This window comes from Melopsittacus undulatus, assembly GCF_012275295.1.
Source record: "Melopsittacus undulatus isolate bMelUnd1 chromosome W unlocalized genomic scaffold, bMelUnd1.mat.Z SUPER_W_unloc_8, whole genome shotgun sequence".
Lineage (NCBI taxonomy): Eukaryota > Metazoa > Chordata > Aves > Psittaciformes > Psittaculidae > Melopsittacus > Melopsittacus undulatus.
The window spans coordinates 542,418-558,139 of record NW_022993950.1 but is presented as its reverse complement, the minus strand read 5'-3'; the positions used below and the strand labels follow the sequence as shown (position 1 = coordinate 558,139).

Below are 15,722 nucleotides of genomic sequence, written 5' to 3'. Positions count from 1 at the left end.
TGCAACAATAATTGATTGTCACTGTAGGAAGAATTTGCAGATTGCTGCCCATCCCACCCCATTTAAAAAGAAAGTTACCTGGAAGGGCTATGTGAGATAGTGGTTTGTTGATAACTGGAAGATGCAGGACTACCTCGCACAGAATTCTGAGAAATATTAAACTGTGACATCATCATCCCTATTAAGAAGAAGGCATCATTACTTTACATGCATTTCCCTTTTTATCAAGGAAATCTCTAATTTCAGAAATTATTACATACAAAGAGATTATAAATTTACAGCCATTAACAGCATCTACCTACAAATGCTAGGAAGCATTAATAAAAAAGAAAAAAAATCAATTATCTGTATGAGCTTTCAAAATAAAAATAAACCAAATAAATAGTTCAGAAAATACAACACATGCTTTCACAACCCTCAGTTCTAGATAGCAAATCTATGAAGGTAAGCTTCCATAGAAAGAAATAGCAAAGTATACAACAAAGATTTTGCAAGGATTTTGAGAAGACTTAGCACATTGTAATATTCACAATTAAAAAAAAAACCTTCTTCAGTATCACTTTTATATCTAAAAGTAATGTACTGGTTTCTTTGTGCAGATACAGAGCATTTAATTTCCAAAACTATTTTGATATCAAATAACTGGAGATTAAATCTATTAAAGCCCGGTAACTGGTCTGAAACTACATGCGGAACTCTTTCTTCTGTTCTGGAGTGTTTTATTATATTAACAAAGTCCTGGATTATAGGCACATGGTACTTGCTGACAAAGTCTGAATCCGATACCCCTTGTCCTATCACTACAGTTCCTAGTGAAGAGTCCCTCTCCAGCATCCTTGTAGGCCCCCTTCAGATAGTGGAAGGCTGCTATAAGGTCTTCATGCAGCCTTCTCCAGGCTGAACAGACCCAAAATGAAGTACACTATCCAGATTTTAACTGAAAAAAATAAAACAAATAGCCCAAACACCCCACAGTCATCCCTCCCCCAAAAAAACACAAAACAAAAACACAAAACCACAGAAACCCCACCTCCCAATAAAAAAAAAATCCCACAACATATCCCCCCAAAACCACAACAGTGTCTCCAATGTTTCCAGACAGATAACAAGTCTGCCTAGTAAAGATGTAATAAGGAAGGAGTAAAAGTTTGCCCCGAAAATTTAGTCTGAAAAGAGGTTAAAACCAGCCTGTGGACATTAACGTTAAAATAGTTTCTTGTACATTTTTTGTTACATTGTTGTCATATCACCAAACAGCAGATTTATGGCTCCAATGCTCATTTACATACCTTAAAATACTTAAGAATTTTTTTTAAATGCAGCTTCAGTTTTGATTGTTGGTAATGTTCAGTTTTATCAAAACATTATTCTAGTAATAAAACTCCTAGAATGAGTTTCCTTAACACATACTCCCAATCTTAGAAAAAAGTGTACTTCAAATTCATTTTAGTATTCCTACTAAATAAGAAACAACTCCCTATGTAAAACCATAGCTCATGACCACAGAAAAAGTATTGTATAATTAAACTTTATTACAGCATCATGCATGCTTAAGCTAGGACTGCTCACTAACAGGTGATTTTTCAGTTAAATATACAGTCATATTGAAAGCATATCTCTACAAAATTTTTCCCTTTTACAGGCATATGTGCACTTGAATTCTTATATAAGTGAAGTAATTGACATTTATGGAAAGACGCATAAGATTTTGATCCTCAAAAAGTCACAAATTGTGGTAAATAATTTAAAGTGAACTTTCTGCACTCTAAGCAACGTTATGAATACTAAACTACTGCAATACATTATTTTAGCTGACCTTCTAACACATATCTGCTGAAAGACAAAGCCAAAGTGAAAAAATTATGAAAAACTCATACACTATAAATGCAGCTGAAAGATGGCACCCAGAACTTTTTCTGCCACCTGATAAGTCTAAAATAAACATACTGCCCTTGTGCTAATTTAGCCCTCGTGCCACATATGTTCAGACAACCTAGTAATAGAAAACAGTCTGAAAAATCTTACTAAAAATCTGATCTCTATGAAGACTGTTTCAACAATGAGACTATTAGCAAAAGACAGGGAATAAGAGCTTGAACACTGCTGCTACATCACCTGAAATGAAATATGCCAGCAAATTTTTGGGGGTGAAGGTGGTGGTGGGGTGCACAGAGGACACAAAGCAAAAGTGTCCACATAATAAATCTTGCACTATTTGTTCATCATAACTAAAAACTATTCTTGCTCCAGATTTAGTGTTCAGCTACAAATCAATATGACCTTGGGGAAAAAAAACCCACCTCAGCACAGAATTCTGCCAGTATTTTACCTTATATTCACAAGTATTCAAAACATAGTATTTAGCTTTCTGAAAATGTCTTTATTTCCTGGTAAATTGTACAGAACCCAGAATTTTATTCCACATTTAATGTGGTCTTTCTCTTCTTCAGTTAAAAAATAAGGCTGGAAGAAATGAATTTGAGTTCAGTTTGTCAGTGGAACTGACACTCAAGGAAGGGATCATGGGGCAGAGGGCCACCCCAAGCTGAATAAATAAACAGGGGGTCCCTGCTGCTTTTGTTCCTTCTCAATTCTGGCCATTACAAATGCTGGATCACAGTACCCATCACTGAATTCACCACATGCTGGACTCAACAGAAGGCAGAAGGACAATATTCAGAAGGCAGACAATAAGGAAATCAGAAGAGATTAATTTGCAATACTAGAAAACAGCCAAAATGTCAGTCTTCTAATTGGCAAAATGCATTACATTACATATCTCTACCAACCCCCCAATTGTTCTACAAATCATGACTCTACAGAGATTAAAATATCTGTTCAGAAAGCAGAAGAAAACCCTACTTTTGCTTCCAGAAGACATCAGTATATCCTCCTCTGGCCTTGGAGATCTGAATAGTATGCATTAATATCTAATAAGGCTACCACAATTTGCCAGAATGTAGCTTAAATATCCCCCTATTTCCAGTGCGGCCTTTTCCCATAGAAAATTAAGTCACACTTTGTCTAGCTTTTCCAAACATTAATTCCAGAGCCACCTTCCTCTCAAAATACTTGGTCTACAGCTATGTTTTTCCCCTCTTCCCCCTTTCTTTCAAGTTTTCTGATTTCACTCTTACATTGCAATGCTCGCACTGGTACAAGTATTCAGAATTATGTAAAATAAAATTAAATATTCAAGGAAGTTTTAAAGTCTGATGTCTTCTGGCTCTCTGAAATAACTTTGTTAACTTTAAAAAACATCAACTGTTACTTTAAGTTTCATGTTGAATTGTTTTTAATACTGTACTAGTACCTTCCTTCAAGCATAGGCCAAAGCATATTTACTAAAGATAGAGATGCTTTTATTTCATTAAAGATTATTCTTAACCTATTGAATCAACCAGCAAAAGCATTTCTTCCTCTGGAGCACTGAATTAGCCTCTGCTAGAACAAGTAATTCCAAAACCAACGACTTCCTTTTGCACTGGCAAAAAAATATTTTACTCTACAAAACTGGTGGACAACTCTGATTCAAGCATATGTTCTTTAAGGAACCACTTTGCAAAAACTATCAGGACAGTCACAACACTTCCCACGGCTAGGGGGTGGGTATCATACTCTGCCACAGCTACCACCAAACTCAGAATATGGAGACTGTTTTCAGAGCTTAAATTTCAGGATACACATATCAGTGGGCTACTAGATATTTAGCCTTACACATTTTCATTCCAGGAAATTTCTACATTCTTTCAAGGAACATTACATGTTCAGTCATTAGCCAGTTCTTTTCAAAAAATGTATGGCTTTTTACTCACTAGCCTAGGGGAATGAACTTAATATCTCATTTTATTATTTCTCCTCACAAAAAAAAACCTTAGACTGTCTATCCCCTGTGGACTCCAATAACATTTTTATCTGTATCTCTACAATGCTAGCAAAGCTTTATCATCACACCGGAAAACTGGAAATTCTCCTACTCATTTCATAGTTTAAAGAAAAGATTTCAGGTGCAAATAAAGAAGTATCAAGATCTACAAGTAGAATCTGTCTGATTAATCTGTTAATTAGTCTCTCCCCTTCTCCACCTTTGCTATCCAGCAGTATATCTCACGAAACCTCAAAAAAAATTAACTGTTGAAAAACTAAAATCAGCAGGGCCTCTCAAACTGCTGAAAAGAGGAATGGCAGGGAGGAGCTGTTAAATACAATTTATTCATCCTTATTCTTTACCCCAGAACTATTAAGAACAATGATACACTATAATTGTATAAATTTTTGGTAAGATCAAGGCATATTTCCCCCAACTTTGATTATTTACTAAGACAAATATATGAACCTAGCCATAAGGAAATTCAAATAAAATTACAATAAAATCCAATCAATCATCCCAGAAATTAAACTTTGCAGTGAAATTAAGAATTCTTTTTTTTACAAAAACACCCAGTAGAGTTTATTTCCACACTTATTCTAATACAATCACTCTTAGAAGATGTCAAGTTACATAGCTTTATATCACTATCAAACACAAGGTAAGGTATAAATATCACCGTAGTGCTCCATAAAAATTTGTGGTTAGTATCAGCCCCCTAAACTTATAGACCAACACAATCAATAAACAAACAAAAATCCTTACCACTTTGTACCCCGTATCTGTTTTGCATGCTTTTCTCCCTGAAAACATTAGGATTCCTTGCCAGGATAGCCTGTAGCAAGACTGGTATATCTCCCTCTGGATCATCACTGCCAAGGTTATCCTTCAGTTCTCTGGAATTGTGAAAGTAAGCAATTAAAGAGGTAAATAAATTTTCAAATTATAAAAAAAAAAATTAATCAAGTATAAAAAGCCCAAACAAAACAACAAACAAACCAACTAGCTTAACCAAAACAAAGGATGACAATTTACTGTTAAAATATATAATTTAAAAAAAGGCACAAAACTAAACCAAACCAAAACCAAAAAGTAAACAAGCAAAGCCACCTCACCCACCCCCAAAACAAAACCAAACAAACAAAACCCCAAACAAACAAAAACAGAAACCAAGTCTGCAAAGCACTGTTACTTGCCCTCTATTTTTTCCCCTTTCTTATTGAAGGAATGGAAGAGGTATTTCTACCAGAGTTCAAATTTATTTTCTATTAATAAGCATTCTATGATTCTATACATAGCTGTCAGTTTCAGACTACTATAAAATGTTTCTTATGCCCACTTTTGTATTGTGATCTTCTCCATAAAAGAATGTATAATATTCAGGCTGCAGCCCAACACTTTGAGAATCTTTTAATTTAAAAAGGAAAATCAGCATATCTTTCATATCACAGGATTCTCTTTGAACCATCAAAAATGTAACGGATTTTCTATAAATACATCTGTGCTTTCACTTATTGTTTGCTTTGAGGATTTTTAAAAGCTACTTCCATTTGATCAAAAAAATTGATTGGAACACATAGGAAAAAGGGCTGTTAACATAAGACAATTCAAAGGATACCAGGGAAAAATGATAAAGCAAAATATACACTAACAAAAAGAGAATATGTTAGCATACTTACTGGTTCAATATGTAATCAAAACTGACATAAGTCTTACATGGGTGTCTCATAAAAGCATATTTTTGTGTAATACCGGGTATATAATTTGTCTACGTACAATATTGACCAAAGTGGAACAGAAATGACTATTGCACGATCAATAACACAAAGGCTGCACTCCTAACTAGCAAGAATGGAACAAGCAGCAGATCTGCATAAGGGCTCTTGGATATTTTACTAGTGTTCTGATTGAAACAACTGGCTCTTACACAGTGGTAAACTGCTAAACTAGCCTCTTATATAATCAAAGTCCAAAATACATACATGTGATCTGTTGACACCTGATTGAGACTGTGAATGAGCTGTGAAACCAGATTTTCATCCCTGCAAGCCAAAAGGCAGTTCACCTCTTCAGCTATCCGTCCATTGAAAAGCAGGCTTTTTGTTGTTGTAGCAGGTAAAGGTGATGGAAGAGGCAGCTGGTTCAAAACTGTTATCAGAAAATAAAAAGGAGTTCAGAATCATTTCATGAAACATGAGCATACAAAAATGGACACCTTATCCCTCATTTGATTAAGAAAGAAAATCTAACAACCACATTTGAAATATAGGAAAGACTTCTGGATTTTTTTCTTTTTTTTTTTTTTAATATTGAACACGCACAAAGGCTGGACTCTTGAAAAAAGTGATGCACTCAAGTCCATAAGTTATATTACTATATTATTGTAAATATTTAACTGTGCTAACACAAGTATAGTAAACAAAACCATACTTTTAAACATACCAGAATATTAAAGTATTTAATGTTATAATAGTTTTCTCTTGGAGCTGAATGCATAAATAAAGGGAAGGAAGAAAATGCAAAATCCTTATAAGTACATGCAGTACTGTAAGTGCACTGATCATATACATTAAGTTTTCTACTTTGACCTTCATATTTAATCAGTGTTCTTACTTCCTATGGTGAGGGTAGATAAAAAAAAATAATAAAAAAAACCCCAAACCACACACCACACAAAACACCACCAAAGCAAACAACCAACAAACAAAATCACCATAAAAGAAAAAAACAAACCCACAAAAAATCCCCACCAAAAACACTAGCACAAAAACTAAACAAGTCCACAACCAACTTAAGCTACTAATTAAATTACTGGCTTATTCTTCTCCTGTTATATTCATTTTTATGTAAGCAATCTCAAGAAAAAGCTAGTATAGTTTGTTGGAATGATCATTAAAATGTCAATTCAATCAATATATTCACAAATCTTGGTAAAAAGATTTGTTTAATGAAAACAGTTATCACAGTAATAGATTATAAATGAGCATATTATACTTTTAGAGGGCATTCTTAGGTCTACAAGCACAACAAGGAAGTATACCAAATAAGCCTTGACCAGATGATTTGGAAGGGCTACAGAGATGAGTAAGCCAGAAGAGGCCAAAAAGTCTGCTATATAGCAAAGCAATTTTCATAGGGCCACAAAAACAAGCTAACCGACTGGAAGTTTCCAGGCTGATTACATTAGAAATAGCTTCAAAGAAAACCAACCGTGAAATAGACTCCTTTTGGCTCTTTTATATTTTTAAATTCTTTTTTAAAAAAGAAAGGGGGGACACACAGAATTCCAGTATTTTTCCCCTATGCAATGTATATCATTATTACATTTAGAAATAAATTGCAATTCAAATAAAAGTGTATAATAAATTAAAATATCTAGCTTTTATTACTTGCTTTAAATTACCTTGAATATGCCTTGAAACTTGGAAAAATTAGCAAGATCAGCTAAACACATTTTTTAAAGCAGTATAAACTCAGCTAGTTAACTGAACCTACTCTACTGCCTCTAGTCATCATGTCCTCCCATGTTTTTAGGGCAATGGGACTTGTCCATTCCAGCACCTTCTTTTCACATGGAGAGAAGGTGAAACAGTGACAAGCCTTTATCTTTCACCTGACTTTCTAAGCATCAGATAAATACCATAGATAATGAAGCAAATACACCTAACACAAGGGCTAATCCCACCAGTTATTTCATTCAGTGTTTCAAGAAACTTGCACCAGGATTCTGACAAGTGACTTTTACCAGTTAAGTATCTTGACTTCTTTAGAACCTCACCTACAAATACTTAGTGATGAAAATTTTCCCATAGCCCAGAAACTTATGATTTTCATCCTGATGGCCCATTATTAGACACGCATAATAATACATATATACACATATTAGATACATAAGCAGCATCTTCAAATTTGATACTTCACAATATCAAACTGACAAAGTAGGGGTTTTCTTCCCTTCAATACATATGCTTTTTTACTGTAGGCAACTGAATTCAATTGCTGGGTATACACTTTCAGTGTCTTTTGGAAAGTCTCAAATTTTCAACAATATAATAATAATTAAAACAAGATCTCAGAAGAAGCACTTGGGTTACTGAGTCCAATTATCCTCACAGACAACTGAGCTAAAAACTCTTGCTTACACTTGATAAACAATATGCATCTTTGTCCCAACTGCACCTGTTAATTAGAGCAACTTTTTAATACTTTCCCAAAACTAGGTTTAAAGTATATTCAGGTTTTGTTTTCTTTTTTAAAGCTACATTTCATGTTTAAATTAGCATATTTCTAAAATTCAAGCAATGACAAAATTAACATTTTTACTATCAAATCTGATTTTTAACAGATTAACTTTTAAGAACTTTTCAAAACACTAAAAAGTTATATTTTCAAGTGCAGGCATTTACTGAAGAGGTAGAAGGGAACATAGCAAAGATAATAAAATAAGAGTACTTACGGTCTGTAAGACTAGCAATCCCTGCAAGAGTAGTGATGGGAACATGAGGCATATCCCCATTCATCCTGAAGTTCTGGGATGGTAGCGCTTACACAGATATTTTAGTTCAGGTGCCAGCTATCATTACTTCCCATCTCCCAAGCACTAAAAACACACAAACAAAAAAAAAACCCACAAACAACAAACAAAAAACCCAACACAACAACAAAACACCACACAAAAAAAACACAGACACAAAACAAACAAAACCAAATTAAAATTCTCATTTTACTTAAAATAATTTTTAATTCAATAACATAAATGAAACACAGACCATAGCTTCAACTACATACTAAGTAAATTTAGTCAAAAGTAAGTAAAACAATGAAGAATTAAAATATCAAATGGCATTCAGCAATCAAAAGGCAAGCTTTCGGTCTCAGAAGAAGAGCCCTTCACCAAAAAAGATACAAGATATGGTAAACAAAATAAAATTTGCTTAAGTTATACAGTAGCAAACTCAAAAACTGGTAACAAAACTTCGGTTGGTTCATACTGCAATGGACTACTTAATGCATAACCTAATTTAAGTAATTAGTTGCTATATTCACATCACAATTTTGGAAGAGATTTTTCATATAGTTAAACCAAAAGAAGTAGTAGTTTACAGATGCAAGTATCAAGTAGTAAGCAAAGTGAGAAATAAAAATCTTAGTATATTTTTCTTGTAGTTTAACCCCAGTACCATGCAGCCATGCCCGACACCACCCCTTGCCCCAGCAGGATGGAGAGCAGAATCAGAAAAAGGTAAAACCCACAGGTTGAGATAAGAACAGATTGATAACTGAAATAAAATAAAATAAAAAATAATAATTGTAATTAAAAGGAAGATAACAAAAAGAGAGAGAGGAATAAAACCCAAGACAGACAAGTGATGCACAATAAAGTTGCTCACCTCCCACCAACTGATACCCAGACCGACCCAAGCAGCAACTGTTCCCTTCTGGGTGACTCCCCCCAGTTTCTATACTGGCTGTGATGCACTGTGGTATGGAATACCCCTTTGGCTAGTTTGAGTCAGGTGTCCTGTCTCTGCTTCCTCCTGGCTTCCGGTGCCCCTCCTCAATGGCAGGGCATGAGAGACTAAAAAGTCCTTGAAAGTGGTAAGCATTACTTAGCAACTAAAACACTGGTGTGTTATCAGAACTGTACTCAAAATAAAGCCAAAACACAGCACTGCACCAGTTACTAGGAAGAAAAATAACTGTGGCAGCCAAAATCAAGACAACTTCAAAATTACTAGCTATTTCAAAATCGATCTGAAAAAATCTCTTTACTATTAAACACACTCTGGTCAACCTACTACCAGGAACTGTTTCATACACACCACCAGATTTAAACCTGAAAACCATTCTGAGATTTTTAGGAAAACATTGGACTTTGAGGGTCAAAAGATGGATATCCAGCAAAATGAAAACAGACAAATGGAATTTCAGCAAAATGTGAGCAGGCGGCTGGAAAGTAAACATAATGAGAAACAGGTAGAAGCTAAATGTGAAAGCAGACAAATGGAAGTGAAACACAATGAAAATAGACAGACAGAATCAAAACAAAATGAGAGCAGGCAAATGGAGATGAAACAAAATGAGGGAAAACAAAATAATGGCAAGCAGGAAATAAGGCAGAGGCCTGAAATACTGAAACAGAAGAGTGAAGGCAGGCCCGAACCACCTAAACATAGACATGATAACAGGAGGGACTCAAGTAAATCATTGTCAGATAAGAAAATTGAAATAGCTAGGCATAAACTAGACGTGAAATCTGATCCTTCAAGGATAAAATCTGAAAGTAGATCTGATCCAACAAGACAGAGGCCTGATGGGCGTTCAGTTTCTGATACACTGAGGCATGACCATGATACCCTTAAACAAAGATCTGAGGACAGGCAGGAGTCAGAGAGATACAGAGGAGATCCATCCAAGATTAGAAGGCCTGAATATTTGAGATCCTCAAACAAAAATGAATGTGATTCTAAGCATGGTATTAAATCTGATGGTTCGAAAATTGAGAAATTTGAAAGGAAACATAGACATGAGTCTGGTGAATCAAGGGAAAAGTTTTCTTCTGGGGACCACAAATCAAGACCTGACAGCCCTCGCATTAAACAGGAAGGTAAAGGAGATTCTAGTAAATCAAGACCTGATAAACCTGGCTTTAAATCACCCAACAGCAAGGATGAACGAAGGACAGATGGTAATAAGAGTAAAGTAGATACTAATAAAGCACATGACAGTAAAGCAGAGTTTCCCAGTTATTTGTTGGGGGCAAGATCTGGTGCATTGAAACATTTTGTCATTCCAAAAATCAAGCGTGATAAAGATGGCAATGTTACTCAGGAGTCAAGGAAAACTGAGTTTAAAGGTGAACAGAAGGACAAAATAGAGAAGACTCTGCTAGTTGAAGATCTAAATAAAGGAGCTAAGCCTGTAGTTGTCCTTCAAAAGCTTTCATTGGATGATGTGCAGAAATTTATTAAGGATAGAGAAGATAAATCAAGGGGCTCTTGTTTTAAACCTAACAAGAACAAGTCATCCAAATCTAATAAAGGTAAGATTTTATTTTTTTAATTGCATTATATCTTGTACACTCCTGTTCTTTTAGATTTGCTACTCCTGTGGTTAGAAATGAAACACAAACATTTGATAGTTTATATGTGTGCTTATATGGTGATTTTGGGAAACAGAGTGAAACTTGTCTATGGGATTATCATTATGAGAAATCTTGTTACAGTGTAATTGAAATAATTTGTTTACTGCAATGCAAGTACCTAATGTGGGAGCAGTTAAATATTAAGCTGTACTTCAGCTACATTATTTTGATCTGGTAATTTATCTGTTTAAACATAACAGCTATATGAATGGTTTAAACTGCTTTAAGCGTGTCTATATAAGGGACTGTTACTACTGTAACTAAATCAGTGTAGTTGGAGTGTTGTATGCTATGTATACAAACCCTAAGATTCTTTTATATTTTTAACTGGAAGTGAAATGTGATTTTTCCAAGGGATGTTTTGACATGATGCATTAAGAATGCAGTTACAAAGTCCCATCTACCTCTCTTATACTATAAATAAAACTCTGTTGGGAAGCCTCCACATTTTAGGCCCTGTGACAATAAGCTTATAAAAAGGTTCTATCTTTAGAAGAATCCAGATATTGTTGTCTCTATGGTCCAGTGTATGCGGAAAGAGGAAACTGGTAAACAGTGGGCTGTCATTTTCAAATTAGAAATATGAATAGGAAATTATTCAGAATAGTTTGTAGGTTTGATATTTGATTGATTGTCTTCTGCAAATCTGACACTTTTAAAAATAAGATTGCTTTTCTTCTTGGTGTTATAATTTTGGCATTGGTTTCAGACCAAAGTAGATCATTTCGCATTGTGAAATCAATGTCATTAACTGGTCAGTGTTCCTTTCTTATTTAATGTTTTTAGTTTAAAACATTTAAATTTCCTACAGTTATTTTTATAGAGCTGTCATGTAAAAAATAGACAAATAAAGTGGCAGGGGAGAGGATTTCAGCTGTATACAGGCTTATTTATGAATGCTGTTTCAGGTATGTCACTGCTTATGAATTTGAGATTAAAATGTTTCCTTAAAAAATTGATCTGATAAGAAATGTATAACTTCATGTGCATGTGTACAGAGTTGATATCTATAATGAATTTAGCACACTGTGTTTGTTCTCTACTAACCTTAGACTTTTAATGACTTAATTCAGAATGAGTATTACTTATTTGTAAAAATATTAGCCTCCTTGATAAATATTTTCTCTTTTTCCTAGAAACATGAACATTTCCCCTCTTCCTTTTTGAGGTTTAGAACAGGCAAAATTTCAATTTCTTAACAATAATAGGTAGTTAGACATGGATGTAAAATTATGAAATCTTTGCTGTCAGTTTAGTCTACAGATTACAAATAAAACATTTATATTCTTGATACGGAATACTGAAAACTTTCTGATGGAATTGTGCTCTAGTCTCAAAAGAATAGACTTTTCTATCATATCTATGTGCAGAAACTCAGGGATTTTCAGAGCACTCAGAGACACATACAGTGAGTGTATGCTTTCTAAAATGTTTCTTAAGTAGACTTTTTTTGTAGTCTGCATTGTATGTGGTTATTAATATAGTATATTTTAGTAATGCGTTAAGGTTTTAATGACACAAATTGGCATGACTCTAGTAGCTGTGTCACACATGAGCAACGCATCCATTTTAATGTCAGATTTATAACATTTCTGCAGTTTTTGTGTATTTTGTTTTTTGAAGGAATATTTTATACATATTCTGAAATAAATTCGGACATACATTTAAAGGGGAAAAAACATTTGAATCCGATATCAGTCTCTTTTCTATTGTATCACTGTAATAATCTTATTCTAGATATTAGAAATAAGTTTCATGAAAGAAATAATGTTGTAGTGCTGTTTCTCTTGCAATTCAAGTTTTGAGTGTTCATCCAGGCAGTTTTGAGAGAAAGTGTCTTGAACTTCAGATTTTTCATGTGTATTTTTGGTTTTACACTTTTTTTGCCCTCCTTCCTAGGGTATATTATGCAAAATAATTAGGTAAAATCCAGTGTCTTAAAAGGTTCATAAAGATGTATCTTAATAAGGCAAAATACATTTCCAAGAATCACAGAAAGAAAAAGTTTAGTCACCGCTGAACTAGCTTTATTTCCTGTAAAACAGCACAGTTTATATTCAACTACTGAAAAGGAATTTGTTCATCCAGTTTTCACTAACTATAAATATCCCAATTGTAAAGAAAGTCCAAACTTCAGAACTTGACTTGGAAGGCCCTTAGAAACCTGATGTAACCTTGAAGTTGCTCCTACTTTGAGCAGAGGGTTGGTCCACAGGTCACAGAATCATTAGGGTTGGAAGGGATCTCTGGAGATCACCTAGTCCAACCCCCCTGCCAAGGCAGGTTACAAAGGAATGCATCCAGGTGTGTTTTGAATGTCTCCAGACCCCCCTGGGCAGCCTGTTCCAGTGTTCTGCCACCCTCAGTGTAAGGAAGTATGTTGAAATGAAACTTCCTGTACTTTAGTTTATGGCCATTGCTCCTCGTCCTGTCGCTGGGCACCACTGAAAAGAGTCCAGCACCACCTTCCTGGTACCCACCTGTGAGGTATTTATATGCATTAATGAGATCCCCTCTCAGTCTGCTCTTCTCTGGACTAAACAGACCCAGCTCCTGCAATCTCTCCTCTTAAGAGAGGTGCTCCAGACTCCTGATCATCCTTGTGGCCCTTTGCTGGACCCTCTCCAGTAGCTCCTTGTCTTTCTTCTACTGAGGAGCCCAGAACTGGACACAGTACTAGAGATGTGGCCTCACCGGGGTCAAGTAGAGGGGGAAGGTCACCTCCCTCCCTCAACCTGCTGGCCACACTTCTCCCGATGAACCCCAGGATACTATCGGCCCTCCTGGCCGCAAGGGCATACTGCTGGCTCATAGTCAACTTACCATCCGCCAATACTCCCAGGTCCTTCTCAGCTGAATTGCTACTAGAAGTAGGTGAGCCCCCAACCTGTGCTGGTACTTGGGGTTCTTCCTCCCCAGGTGCAATACGCTACACTTGCCCTTGTTGAACCTCATGAGGCTTCTCTCTGTCCAGTTCTCCAGCCTACCAAGGTCCTCTTGAATAAGCAGCACAGCCTTCAGGTGTATCAGCCACTGCCCCCAGCTTCATATCATCAGCAAACTTGCTGAGGGTACACTCTAGCCCTTTATCCAGGAATAAGACAGGACACAGTATCAATCCCTGGGGAACACCACTGATTACAGGCCTCCAACTGTATTCTGCTCTGCTGATCACAACCCTCTGAACTTTGCCATTCAGCCAGTTCTCAATCCACCTAACAGTCCATTCATCTAACCCACACTTTCAAAGCTTACCTATGAGGATGTTACGGGAGGCAGTGTCAAGAAACCTTGCTGAAGTCAAGGTAGATAACATCATCTGCTGTCCCAGGGTCGATTCATCCTGCTATGTCATCATAGAAGGCTATGACATTGGTCAGTCAAGATTTCCCCTTGGTGAATCCATGCTGACTACTCCTGATGACCTTCTTCTCTTCTATATGCTTGGTGATCACTTCCAGAATGACCTGTTCTATCACCTTTACAGGGATGGAGGTGAGGCTGACTGGCCGGCAGTTTCCCAGGTCCTCCTTCTTGCCCTTTTCATAGATGGGAGTAACTTGGCCTTCCTCCAATCATTGGGCACCTCACCCATTCTCCATGATTTTTCAAAGATGATGGAGAGCAGCAGAGCAACATGTGCCAGCTCCCTCAGCACCCTTAAGTGCATCCCATCAAGGCCCATGAATTTATGGGTGTTAAGTCTGTCTAGCCTGTCCCTAACCCAACCATCTATGACCAGGGGAAAGTCTTCCTTTCTCTGGCCTTCATTTCTAACCTCCGAGGTCTGGGACTCCTGAGGGCCATCCTTAGCAGTAAAGACTGAGGCAAAGGCGGCATTCAGTAATTCTGCCTTCTCTGTGTCTTCTGTTACCAGGACACCCATCTGATTCAGGAGCGGCCCCACATTTTCCCTTATCTTCCTTTTGCTGCCAATATACTTGTAGAAGCCCTTCTTCTTGTTCTTGATGCCCTTTGCCAGACTCAATTCTAAGTGGGCCTTGGTCTTCCATGTCACCTCCCTGCGTACCCTGGTGATGTTCCTGTAGTCCTCCCGCTTGGCCTGTCCCTTTTTCCACATCCCGTAAATTTCCTTCTTGAGTTTAAGATTTACTAGGTGCTCCCTGCTCATCCATGCAGATCTCCTGCCCCCTTTGCCTGATTTCTTCATCATGGGATTACACTGCTCTTAGGCTTGGAGGAAGTGGTGCTTAAATAATTACTATCTCTCTTGGACTCCCTTTTCTTTTAGAGCCCTATCCCATGGGATTCCTCTCAGTAGGTCTTTGAAGAGGCTGAAGTTAGCATTCCAGAAGTTTAGGGTTCTAGTCCTGCTTGCTTTTTTGCTGCCCCCACACAGGATCCCGAGTTCCACTATCTCATGATCGATAAAGCCAAGGCAGCCCCCAACCTTTATGACATCAACCAGTCCTTCCTGGTTTGTAAGTACAAGGTCCAGCAACACACTTTTCCTCGTTGGCCCCACCACTTGTAACAAAAAGTTATCTTCAGTGACCTGCAGGAACTTCCTGGACTGTGTGTGCTGGCCATTTTCTCTCTCCAGCAAATATCTGAGTGGTTGAATTCCCCCAGGAAAACCAGGGCCTGTGACTGCGAGGCTATTTCCAGCTGCCCATAGAAGGTCTCATCAACTTCCGGCTCCTGGTCAGGTGGCCTATAGTAAATGCCCACAACAGTGTTCCCCACATT

The 15,722-nt window shown here is 36.7% G+C and overlaps 2 protein-coding genes across 2 annotated transcripts in view; one reads left to right on the top strand and one right to left on the bottom strand.

Moving 5' to 3' along the window:
• Positions 1-15,722, bottom strand: part of LOC117438311 (nipped-B-like protein) — a 191,220-nt gene that overhangs the window by 117,253 nt on the left and 58,245 nt on the right. Inside the window, exons 2-5 of the mRNA XM_034073860.1 lie at positions 8,325-8,468; positions 5,851-6,016; positions 4,634-4,764; positions 79-178 (exon numbers count right to left, since the gene is read on the bottom strand). Coding sequence (XP_033929751.1) covers positions 79-178; positions 4,634-4,764; positions 5,851-6,016; positions 8,325-8,388 — 461 coding nt within the window. The 5' untranslated portion in view covers positions 8,389-8,468. The remainder of the gene's footprint in view (positions 1-78; positions 179-4,633; positions 4,765-5,850; positions 6,017-8,324; positions 8,469-15,722) is intronic.
• Positions 9,758-15,722, top strand: part of LOC117438310 (nipped-B-like protein) — a 34,071-nt gene continuing 28,106 nt past the window's right edge. Inside the window, exon 1 of the mRNA XM_034073859.1 lies at positions 9,758-10,910. Coding sequence (XP_033929750.1) covers positions 9,758-10,910 — 1,153 coding nt within the window. The remainder of the gene's footprint in view (positions 10,911-15,722) is intronic.